At 47.7% G+C, this 15,011-nt stretch overlaps 1 protein-coding gene across 6 annotated transcripts in view; it reads left to right on the top strand.

The window, feature by feature from the left end:
- ncor2 (nuclear receptor corepressor 2) overlaps window positions 1–15,011 on the top strand; it is a 60,598-nt gene extending 45,587 nt beyond the window's left edge. For 4 of the 6 annotated variants that reach the window (XM_037483045.2, XM_037483048.2, XM_037483050.2 and 1 more), the window contains exons 22-47: window positions 87–354; window positions 1,249–1,296; window positions 1,622–1,786; window positions 1,920–2,056; window positions 2,171–2,270; window positions 2,444–2,554; window positions 3,292–3,395; window positions 5,501–5,651; window positions 5,828–5,962; window positions 6,116–6,208; window positions 6,813–7,030; window positions 7,136–7,481; window positions 7,568–7,738; window positions 7,850–8,101; window positions 8,728–8,880; window positions 8,970–9,236; window positions 9,324–9,510; window positions 9,612–9,994; window positions 11,439–11,569; window positions 11,691–11,866; window positions 11,993–12,127; window positions 12,567–12,709; window positions 12,801–12,854; window positions 13,737–13,943; window positions 14,191–14,370; window positions 14,469–15,011. In XM_037483045.2, coding sequence (XP_037338942.2) covers window positions 87–354; window positions 1,249–1,296; window positions 1,622–1,786; window positions 1,920–2,056; window positions 2,171–2,270; window positions 2,444–2,554; window positions 3,292–3,395; window positions 5,501–5,651; window positions 5,828–5,962; window positions 6,116–6,208; window positions 6,813–7,030; window positions 7,136–7,481; window positions 7,568–7,738; window positions 7,850–8,101; window positions 8,728–8,880; window positions 8,970–9,236; window positions 9,324–9,510; window positions 9,612–9,994; window positions 11,439–11,569; window positions 11,691–11,866; window positions 11,993–12,127; window positions 12,567–12,709; window positions 12,801–12,854; window positions 13,737–13,943; window positions 14,191–14,370; window positions 14,469–14,653 — 4,500 coding nt within the window. In that variant the 3' untranslated portion in view covers window positions 14,654–15,011. The remainder of the gene's footprint in view (window positions 1–86; window positions 355–1,248; window positions 1,297–1,621; window positions 1,787–1,919; window positions 2,057–2,170; window positions 2,271–2,443; window positions 2,555–3,291; window positions 3,396–5,500; window positions 5,652–5,827; window positions 5,963–6,115; window positions 6,209–6,812; window positions 7,031–7,135; window positions 7,482–7,567; window positions 7,739–7,849; window positions 8,102–8,727; window positions 8,881–8,969; window positions 9,237–9,323; window positions 9,511–9,611; window positions 9,995–11,438; window positions 11,570–11,690; window positions 11,867–11,992; window positions 12,128–12,566; window positions 12,710–12,800; window positions 12,855–13,736; window positions 13,944–14,190; window positions 14,371–14,468) is intronic. The other 2 variants (XM_037483049.2, XM_037483051.2) reach the window with 2 other exon arrangements.

Consider the following 15,011-nt stretch of genomic DNA (forward strand, 5'->3'; position numbering starts at 1 on the left):
CTAACCATATGTCAGCTGCTAGGAAGGCTCGTGCCAGCGTTATGCGCGAGTTGTGATTGTAACTTTTTTTCTCTGCCTCATCCTAGATGCCAGAAGCCTCCATGCAAGCTAGTCAGCGGGGCGCAGGGGGCAAGGCAGTGTTGCCCCCTCATGCCCTGGCATTGTACCAACAACAGATCACCATGGCTCATGGGGAGTCATCTCAGGAGGTCAAAATGCAGCAGCAGCAGCAGCTTCCAGGCCAGCCAGGCAAACCGCAGCCCTACACCTTGCAGGCAGACCGAGACAGGGAGGCTCTCCACAGCAGCAGTCCTCGTGTCCGCTCGCGCAGCCCCTCCACCAGCGACAAGGATGGTACGCACACCTCCACCAAGCCCAAACGAAGCCGACACATTGCCAAATTCACCCGTCGCATCAATACTTGACCAATCAAATAGTTTTGAGAGATGGTATAGGATGTTTCGGAAGTTAGTTTAGTTACAACTGTCGGAACCCCTGCCACAATCTCCAGCATTGGTCTCAATTCTCATGCCATGATTTTCTTTCTCTTTGATCCGTAATCTGCCTGTTCTACCGCATGCGTGTCAACATGTTACATTGCTTAAGTTGTTTTTGAATGAAAGATGATTGGAATCATGACCACAAGATGAGCAGAGGACTCGGGAATAGTTTGAAAGAAAGTGGAACTCAATGCTGCGTAATTTGCCATTTTAGTAGCATCTGATCTAGTTTTACTACCGTCCCTGCTACTTGCTCTAACCTTGATTCTGTGTTCTCTAGTGTTTAGGGTATTCAAGTGTTTCTGGGACACTTGCGTGGAGGGAACTGATTAATGATCTGGTATTGCTATTGACCCAGAAGGGAATATAGTCTAGTTCAGTGCAGTTACTGTGAGCTTGTGGAGTTTGGGTCTCTGAAAGTAGTGTCATACTTTAAGCAACCGTCCTGACAACGACGCAGCAGCTGTGTACTCTTACCAAACGGCACCCACTTTCCCCTGCATTTTTAGAAAAGAGAAACGACTTAAAAGGCTCTTTGTGCACTATCTGGCTCGGAGGAAGGTGTCATATATTTCTAAGCTACATTGCTGCTACTATTTAACACCATTTGGCTGTTGGTGAAAACAAAAGTCGCACCATGTTGCAACAATAGCGAAGTGTCTTTGCAGTTCGTGCATGAATTTATTTTGTGTGAGAGAGTAAAATCTGTGAGGATGCGATGATCTGTGGTGTGTTTGTGTCCCTTCAGAGCTGGAAGGCAACGAGAGGTGGTTACTGACCCTCCTGCAGGGATTAAGTAGGTTCACCCCTTGCCACAACATTCCCTTTTTAATAACACGTTAATCACACTGCAGGGTGATCATCTCCTCTTTTACTGTGTGCACTTTGAAACATTAGCAGTGGCCTGTTGTGTATATTGGCATTTTAATTCAGTCTTGATGATAGCACCCTGGCTGGGAAGTGGCGTGAGGGTGTTCTACGTGCTCACAGACAACAATCTCATTGGTGCCGATGTTGTTGACTAGAGCAGGAGGCTGCGGCTGAAGGGCCGCTTCTTGGATTAGCGCAGGTCTAACTGGGTGTTGTGGTTCAGGTCCTGACTCTGTCTGTTGTTGTTCCAGAAAAGTCCCGTGCTTTCTCCCCGCACGGTGAAGCAAAGAAGCAGGCGCTCGGCCCTGATGACCTGAGGACCTCCAACCTGGGCCGACAGGTTCTCTCCCCTTACCCCATGTCCCCGCGAGACATGGCCAAGATCAGTCACGACCAACACCTGCTGCACTTCAACTGTGAGTCCTCTTTCCTGGCCCGCTCATCCTTCGGCGTCTCAACGAGCCTCGGGTGTCCTTTGCCTTGAGTAATTTATGACAAGAACGTTTAACAAAAACCCCACAACCTCATCGTCTCTCTCTTGCCTTCCAGCGTTCCAGCAAACCGGCCACCCCTCACTCTCCAACCTGCCACAGGACAGTGGACGGCTAGCAGCAGTGAGACCCCTCACGATGCCAGAGCCTCCGCCGCTCATTTCCTCTACCAAGCAAGGGGGCTCCATCACACAGGTATGGCACCACACACATGAAAACCCACGGCTTTTACGTGCCCTTATATTGCCTGCAGAAACGATGGAACAGAGTCTATGACCTCCATCGTGACCACACCCGTTGTTTCTTCAGGGCACCCCGGTGCAGTTGCACAGCCCAGCTCACGGGTTGGACCATGGGAAGATGACCCCCACGCAGATGGGTCTGTCCTGGATGGATCAAAGGAAAGTGGGTAAGTAAAAAGAAAAAAATGTGCAGGGTGTCTAGTGCACTTCAAATTTCCTTTACTTTTACTGCCATCCATTTCTACCTTCTTCATTGCTGCAAGTCTGGTGCGTCACCATAGAAACCTCTCTAATTATTGTTCCTCTGTTTGTCCTTTGTGTTTTTTTACAAACTGTGCAGCAGGTGCTTTTCCCGTCATAAAGCAGGAACAGTTGTCTCCTCGCAGCTCATCCTCTCAAGCAGACAACCTTTCATCCCAGGGGTCGCCTCATGATAGCCCCGCTGGACGTGGTGCGTAGCTCCCTGTATCTTTTGTTTGACAATTAACTGGTGTTGGTGCTTTTGCTTTTGCTTTTGCTTTTGAGTCTCCTTTCCCTTTCTAGGGAATTTAGAATTATATCATCCATCTTGGAAAACAATCAGATCTAAATGGGACTGCTGTGCCATATGGCCTTGAATAACAAAGTAAAATCATGAGTTCTCCCACATGTTTGGTTCAGCTTTGTCATGCTGAAAAGATTAACCTTCTCAGCATGACAGTGACCTGAGGCTCGCAGCAAGGACCACACTGGAGCCACTTTAGGACAAGTCTCTGAATGTACTTGAGTGGCCCAGGCTAAACTTAAATCTCAACTGGAAATCAGTGGCGAGTTGAGATTGCTGAAGCTAATCTTATCTGACAGAGCTTGAGAGGATGTGAAGAATGGGATAAACTGCCCAGATCCATGTGTACAAAGCGGGCAGACGCAAACTCAAGGACATTCAAAGCTGCAGTTACTGCCCGAGGTGTTTTATCACGGTTCTCCTTTTTTGTACAAAGTAGGGGAACTTGACAAATTCATGCTTTCACTCTTGCATTAGTAGACAATGTAAAGACAATGTTGGAGTTATGAATAATGCTGGAAATACATCAGCATGTGCCTTGATTCCAGCCATGCTCACAGGCTTTTTGCAATCCTTTTCTTTACAATGATTGCGTTGCATTTCAAGTACTCTTAGTATCCTGACACACTGTGCTTTCTTCACAGGATCTATTCCAGCGGTGCAGGGAGGTAGTATCACTAAGGGTATCCCAGGGACCAGAATGCATCCAGATTCATCAATCTCCTACCGAGGGGGCTCCATTACTCAGGTGAGTCTTGTGCGGCTCTTGTTAAAACTGTAGTAATGTCCAAAATGGTTTTTTTTGTTGATGGTTAGGATAAAATCCTATCCAAGAAACAGGAAAACGTCATAACACACCCAATGACAAATCTTCAATGGCAAATGTGCAGCCATTTTTAGTTTTGTGCTGTGGGTGCTTATATTTTCTTAAGTAATTTTACTCTACATTGTACAGCTAGATAGAACCACATTATATTGACCCATTCTGATTTTGAGAATGAAACAATTTAACAGTAATGTTTTGCTTGCTTGTGTATTTGTTGACAGCTGAAGCTGAGTTAGTGACGGCGGGTTCCTGTCACTGTAACAGAATCTCTATATGTGCAGTTTGTTATTGCTGTGTTCGGTGTGGCAATCCGGATTCGAGTGTGTTATGAATATTATGCTGACTGTTGAAATCTGAGTAGTGCATTACGACAGACTGCTGGCAAACATTTATCTTCCCCTTTTATTTGGAGAACCTCTGAACAGCCTTTGTGTATATAGTCAGTCAGTTATAGTCATTTAAAAAACATCCATGGTGAATGAGCCATTATGTAGGTTAAGGAGATAACAAATTATAATTTTGCCCGTGGTTTTCCTCCTCAGATCACCCGAGTGGCACAATCAGGTTAATGTGTTTTGCTTTGGCATCTGTCAGACCCTCGGCTGTAAACTGAGACTGAATATGCTAAAGTGTGTCACAGTTCATGATCGTAGCAGTAAATCTGGCTGATACTCAGACATTAGTTTTTCCCAAACTGATTTGGCCCCTGCCCCTGCTGTTTGAAACTAGTAGCTTTTGTGTACCTGGGCTTTGGATTTTAGTCCTTATGATGAAAGAGAGCAGGTCTGTTCTGGTCTGTTCAGTCGTCATTTGGCAAACAAAGTGCTGTGGCTGCTGGATTTCCCTGGTGCCGTGACATAACCACAGCTCTGTGTGACGCTGTCACCCTAGCAACAGGTACACACTGTACCGCACCTCCTCCCCATTTTATGCATCTATTTATTTTAGACGCTGGCTCGTCCTAGTCTTTGATATGCTCACTGCGATGTCACACCCGACTGAAGCACAAGAGAGAGCGAGTGTCGAGGGGTGCAGTTATCCACGATGATGGATTAGTAAGGAGAAGGGGAACGAGATAAAGTATAATGGAGCTCATCTGTTTGTTTGGCCTGGAGCAAGATTAGCACCCAGATAGATCAATGTTGCGCTTTCTTTGGTAGTAGACAAGGACAGCTTTAGCCGGAGCCACCTGATCCTGTTAACATAGCACCCCATTACACAGAAACATTACTGTTATGGCCTTCAACCTCCACCCGGGCCTTCTTGGAAATAGACGCAAAATGGGATCACAGGCAGGGGGAGAGAGGGGGAGAGAGGAGTGGGTCCAGTTCTTACACCGACTGTTGTCATCTGTTGTTCTTCAGATTGTGCTACTTTGTGTTTCAGAGCTGCTTGTTTAATTTATTATCATGTTGGATTCAAGAAACAGAATAAATGTTTCTTAATTTGCTTACTGTGCTTTCCATTCAACCATTCTGATAAGAAAAACAAAGACTATCTTGTCTCTTGCACTGCATCTGTGTCATAAAAGTATCCGTATGGTTTGTTTTTGACCTCTGAGCCTTTAAACTCCTTCCAAAGTACCTGGGAAGTATCTTTAGAACAGACATTAGTTATTCTTTTAAGTAGCACTGTGCTATCTAACAACGGGCTTTGTTTGTAGTGTCTTATCGACTGTAAAGTTTATTGATAGTGCTTATCCCTATAAAGACAATTTTGGCAACGTATAACAGTTTACTTCTGAATGCTATCTCAACATTAATGTACAACTTTAATGTATTTGACTCTATCTAACCAAACCCAATTGTGGGCTTATGTGTTTATTCATTCCAAGCCTGTGCATTTAACAAGGATGAGCGTGTTTGGGGAGCTATTTTCACCATTGACTGATTGATTTTTATGCGACTTTGTAATGTAAAGGCGGTTCTGAAAATAGTCCTATCTTGACCGAAAATAATTCTTTGGTCCTCGCTGAAAAAAAAGAGACTCCTGATTAAGTGCAAGTATGTCTCCACTCTCTGCCGCAGGGGACGCCAGCGGATGTGCTGTATAAGGGAACCATAACGCGTCTGATCACAGAGGACGGCGCCAGTCGAGCCGAGAGGGAACGGGATGAGGCCCTGTCTAAAGGCCACGTGGTCTACGAGGGCATCAGCGGGCACATTCTCACATACGACCGTAAGAACAGCAGCTTGGCTGCGGTACATTTTTCTACGCCATTGCCAACAATTACTTTCTTCTTTTTTTGTTGTAAGATCTGGCTCGTCCCCAACAAATGGAATATATGTGATAATTAATGATCAGATCTCATTGATTACTGCCCAGACGCTGAAGAGATATTTTGTAACTTGTAGGCCCAGCTTCTCAGACCCCTAAAGATGAGGGCCGAGGGGAAATTCTAGGCCTGAAGCGTCCGTATGACATCATGGAGGGAGGCATCTCAAGAGGAATGCCTTTGAGGGATCCACTCTCTGGGGCCAGCTGTGAAGGTGAGAGTCGACCCCCTAAACCCTGTCACACTCGCAAAGGGCGTCTGGAATAAATCCCTTTTTCTTTTTTACCCTTGTTTAATCACATTTGACTTATTGATGAAATCATTTACCATAGTCTTGCATCTACCTATTACTCCCTTCCTACCTCAGGCCTGATTGGTCGAGCCATGCCTCACGATAGGGACAGTCCTCATCACACACCTTACAAGGATGCTCATCACATCCGTGGCTCGATCTCACAAGGTAGGATTACACTTTCATTGATTTATTTTTTTATCTTTTTACAACGTTTATGTCTAAATATATTCTCTGGATCAATGTGCATTAAAGATGAAACAGTGGTGTTTATTTTCATGGTAGAAGAGAAACCAGTTCACACAGTTCAAAGTGAAACAATAGCATAAAGAAAAGCCTGTAAGGTGTTTGGCTGCAGGATCAATCTTTAAACTGGATCTGCACGCACAATAATGCTGTTTATTATGTTTTTTTTGTCTCAGTTTGTCGCTCTCACTTCATCAGTGCTCTCACAGCCTTCAGAGCTTGTAGCTTGTAGTTCTTTTTCCCTTTCAAGAAGCCGAGTGTGCTGGCTTACCAGAGCTCACCCGCTGGCAGCAGTACTTTCGTGTTGATTTCATGTTTGTCTATCTGACCGCAGTAATTGCTGATAACCATCCTGTCTCATCTCGCTCAGCAGTTGTAGTGAACAAAGCTGCTTTCAGATCCCTCACTGGTTCATCTTAGCTGATGTAACCCTTGCTCCACCTTTCTTCAGTTCCTCTTCAACTAAAATAAGAACACTTTTGTTTTTAATATGCTATGAGATTGACATGATTTTTAATGTTTTAAGGTATACCTCGTCATCTGGACCCTCAGGACGTCTACTCGAGGAGGGAGGCCAAGCAGATGAAGCGAGAGGGCTCCCCGCCCCGTGGCCCCGGCTCGCTCTCCGACGCGATGAAGGGTAGAGAGGCCATGGTGCCCACGGTGAAGGAGGCGGGCCGCTCCATCCACCTCATTCCCCGAGAGGAGCTCAGACAGCCTGCCAAGGAGGGCATCATGGCACAGGTACACGCACACCAAAGGATTTTGTTCTTATTAGATACATTTACATTATTACAAGTTATGACTGTTATTGGCCACAATTCACTGGTGAATTCCTGTTGTGTTTAGGGAACACCCATGAAGCAGGAGCCAACTGGTTCAGGGAAACGCCACGATGTCCGCTCCATTATAGCCAGTTCACCACGTTCTTACCACAACGCACCCTCCCACATGGACATGCGGGGCGAGAGGGGCCGCTACGACGAGGCGCCAAAGGGGCGGCCCAGCGCGGTGGTCAGTACAGCTAGCACCATAGCCCGCTTGTCTCCCCTTACCCTGGGGTCAGAGCAGGGAAGCAAGGCTCATCACAGTCCAGTGGGCTACGAGGACAAAAGCGCCTTGAGGGCCTCTTACGCCGGGCCTTCCCACCGCGGCTCCCCACTGTCCAGGGACGCAAGCCAACGGCAGCATGACGGTGGGTGTTCAGGCGAACAAGAAAGTTCACCCTCCACACCACAAAGGATGTGCTTTGAAATTCTTTACCCTTGGTTTAACCGCCAGGTTCCAGTAAGAATCCGTCTCAGGAGCGTAAAGCCACGCCGACCCCCAGAGAAATGAGTGCCACCAAATCCCCCCTCCCAAGTGTTCCGGATCAACAGACCTACGAGCGTCTGCTGCAGGGTCTCGGGGCTACAGACGTGTACCGTCAAATCCCCATAGCCTTCGACCCAGGTACAGCCACAAAGGGAATCTTCTTCAGTTATTCTGACAGTCGGATCTCAAAGAGCCAACCGCATAAGATCTGAATAACAGACGGACGTCTCTTACTCTCTTCACACACAGCGGCTTACTACTTGCCTCGCCACCTCGCGCCCAACCCGGCGTACGGTCATCCCTACCCCTACCTCATGCAGGGCTTTCCCGACACTGCGGCCCTGGAAAACCGCCAGACGCTGCTCAACGACTACATCACCTCGCAGCAGATGCACCAGTGGCCTGCAGCCGCTGCCATGGCTGCACAGCGCTCGGACCTGCTGAGGGGCCTTACTCCTCGAGACCAGCCCCTCCAAATGCCCTATTCTGCAGCCCCGCGAGGTGAGCCTAACGGATTTCACAGCACTTTAGCGCGTGTGTTTTCTTCGGTCCACATTTGCTACTGAAGATGACTTGTCATCGGATGTGTTATGACGTTTTCCTGTATATGCATTTTGCTTGCCCAGCTTTGGTGCATTTGTCTGGCTCACACAAATTGGGGGCAGTCAGCTGGGTTGCTACCTCAAGGTGGTGAGAAGCTGCTGGAGAAGGAAAGTTAATGAAGTTTGTTTGTCGCCCCTGTCTGGACTTATTTAAATTTATTTTGGCAAAGCAAGAAAAACGGGCAACAGCGCACTGGCATCCATTTGTCTTCAACTGGATCAAGCATATAAAAATAAGTTATTTGCTGAAACGTTGTTGCTTAGCTCATTGAGGGATATGTGTGTTTGTTTTTGTTACATTATATTTCAATATTATGTAGCAAACCAAGAAGTGCAAGTATTTGAAACAGAATGTACGGTAATTTGAGTTGAAATTTGAGTCTTCCTGTTTTCCTCACATTATTGACACAATGGTGTGACTAGCAGTACAACATAGCTTAGTTTAACTTAACTTTTCCTTGGAACCAAAACACATGGTAGCTTTCATGGTTTAATTTACCCTTCCCTTCTCTCTCTGTCTCCCAGGGATCATTGATCTTTCTCAGGTGCCACACTTACCTGTCCTGGTCCCTCCCTCTGCGGGGGCGGCTGGTTCTCCAATGGATCGCATCTCCTACATCCCCAGGGGAAGTGCCCCCTTCCCCGGCAGGCCTTACACCACCTCCCCCATCTCACCTGGTACAATTCCATTCAAACAAGCAGACCGTGCTACATATGAAAAATGTTTTACTGTTATTTTTGTTTCAACGTTACCTTTTCCTGCGCAGTGGGATCCTCACACATAAACAAGATGCAGGGCGCAGAGCGCGAGCGCGAAAGAGACCGAGAGCGTGACAGAGAGCGGGAGAGGGACCGCGAGAGAGACCGCGAGCGGGAGAGAGAGAGGGAGCGCGAACGTGACCGTGAGAGGGATCGAGAAAGAGAACGGGAGCGTGACCGCGAGAGGGACAGAGAGCGAGACCGGGACCGCGAGCGGGACCGAGAGAAGGGCGGCTCGCTCGGAAACGTGGAGCACGCACCCATCTGGCGACCAGGTGTGAAGCAGATACTGCCCTACGTCCAAAGTGTGTAGTTTGGAGAGTGATTGCCTTTGTTAAGTGAAATGCGTTTGTGCCTCTCAGGTACCGAGCACAGCTTGGCGAGCAGCAGCAGCAGCAGTGTGAGACCTTCCTCCCAACCGTACAGCCACCAGCACTCCCCGGTGTCCCCCCGCAACCAGGAGAACGTGCAGCAGAGGCCGAGTGTCCTTCACAACACGGGGGGCAAAAGCCTTTCTATCAGCGATCACTCCGGCTCATCCGTGTTTCGGTAAACCGCAGTTTAGTTTGTCTTTATCCAAGGACGACACAGCGACGTTTTCCCGTTTTGTTTCTCCCGTTTTACCAATCGCAATTTGTTTGTCCTGCCAGGTCCATGCCCTCTGGCCCGGCCCACTACCAACGTTATCCTGGCCACCTCCAAAGGACGGGCGTGCCTCCCGAGACCTACCCAGCTGCCATGGACTCAAATGTAGTTAAAGAGCAGGGTCGCGAAGGAGGCAAAAACAGGGGGGGTCCACCCAAGCACGCGCAGGACCAGCACGGGCCCCCCGGTAAATCTGAGTCCAGGCTGTCCTGCCCGAGCCCAGGAGGAATGTACCCGGGCTCCTACCCCTCGGCCCCCGGCCGGCCCCAGCACCTGCTCCCTCCCCAAACGGATAACCCCCCCGGCCGTGGAGAAAGCGGTACACCTAGTAGGGAAAAGACTCAAAACAAAGCGATGTCCATTCAGGAACAAGAGCTCCGAGCACTCGGTAAGACCACCGTGACTGCGGCCAACTTCATAAACGCGATTATTATGCGTCAAATTTCTTGTGAAACGAGGATGGCAGAGACGGGATCGCTTGTTGCCAGCAGCGCCACTGATGGTAAGACGCTCTGGATCCCAGGGTCCCCCTCATCACCCAGACCTTCCCTCGTCAGTCTGTGGCCTATTGCACGCTGCGGTGGTTGGCATTATCAAATCAGCCCGATCGATTTAAATTTATTTTTCTTCAATGCCATATTTTTTATCATTTAATGTAGGTTTTTCTTCACAAACTTAAAGACCACCATAGGTGTCCTCTGGAAAACTAAGCCTCTAGCCCATTCAAATTAGAACTCAGTTGCTAAGATTAAAGGAGAAGATGAAGCTTACAGCCCTGATGGAGCATTGATAAAATATTAATGGCTCAAAAAACATGCACTTGTCCATGAAGAATATCCTAGGTTTCCTTTAAGGTCTCCCATGAGGTCCCAGAGAGCTCCAATGTCTCACAGGAGGTGGGAGGCGGGGGGGGGTTGTAAAGAAGGACGAGAAAAATACTTTTTAGCCACAGATGAGTGGGGGGTTACTGCTGCTTCTGCCCCTCCCAAATCTCTCCAGTTTAAGACTCACTGCAATGTATGCTGATTTATTTTACTCTTTTCCCCACACACATGCCAAACGCTGTACACACATCTCTCTTAACCGAGCCTTTTGGAAGTTTATGTCTGCATACATATGACAAGTCTGTAGGGCAAGTGATAAATGGACCGTGGGTCCAAGTATGTGTTGAAAACCACTGTTGTACGTACAGTAGTCAACAGGACGTTGGCATGCATTCACCAACTAGTTCTCCGTGTCACGAGGGAAATGCTATTGTTGGCTCTTGCTACACGCTAATAACAAAAACCAAAGCATCATTCCCTGCGGGAGACTCGTTCTCTCTGGGAGTCCATACAGTCAGATTGCATCATTGACTGTTGGGATAAATAGTGCAAGAGATGTGTAAGAATACACATATGGGCTGCCACAATGGTCCAACAAAGATTTCCTATATTTGTGGCTCAGGGTGAATGAGTCTATTTAGAGTTAAGATAGTATTTGTTCTTTGTTTTATTCATAGCGTACAGTAAATGCATTTGTCTTTTGTATTTTTACCTGTTGAGAGCAGAATAATCTTTAACCTTTAAAAGAGACTCTCTGAGAATGCAAAACAAGTCAATTCAAGCATAATTTCTGGTCGAAGCTAGGCTTACAAAAGTGTTGTATGGTAAATGTACTTGTGAGCCACATTAAATGTTTAAATTGCACATCCACAATAAGTTCAGAGTTAAGTTTCATGATGCATGTTTTTATGTATTATGTCTCCATTTACGACAAACCAATACCCTTGTTTGGATTTCATTTTTGCATCTTTGTGTGTGCGTGCGTGTGAACGTGTGTGTACTCAACAGCTCAACAGAAGATGGAGCCACACGGTCTATACCGTCCTCCGTCTGAGGAGAGACTGTCTCCAGGACAACAGCCCCCGTCCCCCTGTGTTAAAGGCAGCCAGAGGGTGGTCACCCTGGCACAGCACATCAGCGTGAGTTTGCTCCCTGCTTTAAATCAGATGACACGACAAACAGCATTCGTATCTCAATATCTGTGCAGCAAATTGGCTTCAGTTTGAGGTTTAAGACGTGCGTGTGTCTTCATGTCAACAGGAGGTGATAACTAAGGACTACACTAGGCAGAGCCAGCAGCAGCAGCAGCAGCAGCAAAGCTACCACGGCTCTCCCGTCCTGGACTTGACTCGTCCACCCAGTGCCTCCCAGCCCCCACCCATCTCACAGGAGCCCCGATACCAGGAAGGCCTCGGGGGAGAACGCAACCGCGACCGGTAGGAATCATTAACAGAAATGTCTGATCAATGCATTCACTTTTGTGTTCAATAATCAAAATTATTTCAATAATGAACTATAGGATTAATCACCTGTAAATATACCTGTATTTGTGTCCTCCGCAGATCTCCTCCTCAGACCAAGACATCACCTCTCAGTGGGTCAAATGATGGCATTGAACCAGTTTCTCCTGTTGGAGCCAGCTCTGAGCCTGATGCCCAGGGAGGGGCGTCTTACTCCAACGAGCAAGGGGAACAAGGGTAAAGGCTCGCCTTCCTCAGAGACAATTAGAGAACTGTTCAATGATACAACATCTATGGCAGCCACAACACGCTACAATATACAGATGAAATAAGAGCTCCCGTGATGACAGTTTTAATCTGCAACCTCATCTTGAGGGTGTCGTGGTTCCCCCTGCCTGTTGCATTATTGTTCCGCTTGTTAGCAGCTTTGGGTGAAAGGGGCAGTCGTGGTATGATTGAGCTGTTTTTCAGTGAGGAAGGGAAGTGTTCTGCCTGACTGGTTTGTCTTCTTCGACTGCTTGACACCACCAGCTCATGTGGTACAGAGATAAAACAAAATGTTTGTCATTGTCGTAGCCCTGCAAAAAATGTCAGCAGAATGGTTGATGATGATGATGATTCCCCATTTCTGAAAAATAAATTGTCCACAGAATGGTAACGTTTTCTCCTCCTGCAGAATGGGCTCCCGTTCGCCTCCCAATGCCGCCCAGCCTCCAGCTTTCTTCAGCAAGTTGACCGAGAGCACCTCGGCCATCGTGAAGTCAAAGAAACAGGAGATGATCAAGAAGATGACGGTGGTGGGGAATGACGGTGATTTCAGTAAGTCTGAACCTCTCGGCACAGAACTTCACTTGGTCCTGTTAGAAATAGGAGTGGACATTTTTAAAATACACCCTGTTCCCACTTTCAGATGCTGGTCAGCCAGGAACAGAGATCTTCAATATGCCGGCATCAACAACTGCAGGTAATAATTTTAAACCCCATCCTAAGGCTGCACAATTAGTAAAATTTCATCATGATCATGATTTGTCTGCCGCGATTAAATGAGCACGATTGGCAGTGATATTGACGTTTACAATGCGGGGCTGTACTGCATATCAAGCGTTTCCTCAACTAACAGTCAGCCAACCACCAGGAACTGAACCTAGTGGGAGGAGTCATGCGCTCACCATGCAGCCTCAAAGAACCTTCTGTCTGCAGTGTCCTCTGGCGTTAGTACAAAAACAGAGAGACAGACAACAGAGGTGCTGAAAGGTTTTTCAGAGAAATGGACAAGACACACTTGTTTTCATTTGTTTGCATTCTATGATGCCATATTTATTTTTAGTAAGTAAGTAGTATGTTTATATTTTGCTTTAGAATAAAGGATAAGAACCGTATATGTTTTATTTTGATGTAAAGACTAGCTGGAATGTGGCACAAAATGCGATGTGTTCTTTTTACATCATGTTGAACGGCTGATGGCAATGTTTTAAATGATGGCAGATAGAAGTGAAACTTTACATTCAAACGTGAGAACCGGCCCAATTTAGTTTCAAGGTTAAAGTCCCAGCACCTTTCCGGAGGAAAATGTCTTAGTGCAAAGATCGCAATCCACCCGTGTTCACAGGAGGGCGCCACGTAAAGATGAACAGAAACTGTCTATGGCCCTGACCTGCTGTTAATAGTGCTGTTTACTCAGGAAATTGACTTGACCCGTGTTCCCAGATAAAACTATCCTGCCTCCCCCCTCTTCTTGCTCTGGTTGCTGTATCACCACAGTAGCTTTGTGCCCATTGGTCCTGCTGCTGACCGCATTCTGTGTACCTGCACTTCTCCCTCTTAAACGCTCCGCTTCCTCTCGCAGGACCGGTGAGTGTCCGCTGCCATCCAGCTCCAGAGACGCCGGGTAATTCCATAGGCCTGGAGGCCATTATAAGAAAGGCCTTGATGGGCAATTACGATGATCAGCCTGAGGAGCGCTCCCCGTCCAGCGCCGCTAACCAGATGGGATCGGCCGGCTCTGCCGGAGTGCCTGTGGCCGAGGGACGCGCTGAAGACTTTTTCTCACAAGGTGAGACCAAGACCAAAGAGTCCCCGATGTGCAAAGTAGGCGCATTGACTCGCCGATCTTTATTCTTTTCCGCATTAAAAATGACCCGGTAATCCTTCCTTGAAGACTTTGGTCAAACGATAATTTATTAAAGTGACTCAAGAAAGCTACTGAAGGACTCTGTTGTTGTGTTGTGTTTAAATTGGAGTAGGACATTTTTTTGCACAGGGTTGTTGTGCTGAAGGTTTGAATTCTCTTGTGCTTGCAGGTGGGGGAAAGTCCTCAAAGGGCAGCGGGCGCTCTAACGGCCGGAAGGCAAAGTCTCCGGGACCGGGGCTGTCCGGGGGGGAGAGGCCTTCCTCCGTGTCCTCAGTCCACTCCGAAGGAGACTGCAACAGACGAACTCCTCTTACTAACCGCGTTTGGGAGGATCGGCCTTCGTCCACTGGTATGAAACTCACGAGTTAGTAGCTGATAATTAGCGGTTAATGTAAAATGAATAAATGTGTCCAAGTCAACCATTCTTCCTCTATGCTTTCTTCACAGGTTCAACTCCGACGCCCTTCCCGTGTAACCCGTTGATAATGCGTTTCCCCAGCGGGACGGTGTCTGCGCCCTCGCCCTCCTCCGGCCAGCTGGGGGGCCCGGGGCCCGCACAGGGCCGCTCCTGGGAGGAGGAGCCCAAGCCTCTTCTCATGTCTCAGTACGAGACCCTCTCTGACAGCGAGTGACCCACAAATCGGTTGTACCACATGACCTGCTAACAGTCAACCAGATCTGTGCTGCTGCGCGCACACACACAAACACACACACACATGCTTAGGCATCTGCAAAGCAACCAACACCATTCCACTCTGCATTTCCTCCGTCAGTGGTCAAGAAAGGAGCGCGTCCTTCTTTTCTCCCATGTCTGAGACGCCAAGCAGCCCGAGCTCTGACACTGCTGCTCGTTGTGTGTGCGCTTTGTGTGTGTGTGTGTGCGCGTGTGTGTCTGTGTTTGCACCTATGTGTGATGCATTCACTCCAGGACTATTCAAAAGGACAAATCACTTCTTTCTTTTTCTTCTTTTTTTTTCTTTTTTTTTTTTT

The sequence above is a fragment of the Pungitius pungitius genome, chromosome 5 (genome assembly GCF_949316345.1).
Source record: "Pungitius pungitius chromosome 5, fPunPun2.1, whole genome shotgun sequence".
Lineage (NCBI taxonomy): Eukaryota > Metazoa > Chordata > Actinopteri > Perciformes > Gasterosteidae > Pungitius > Pungitius pungitius.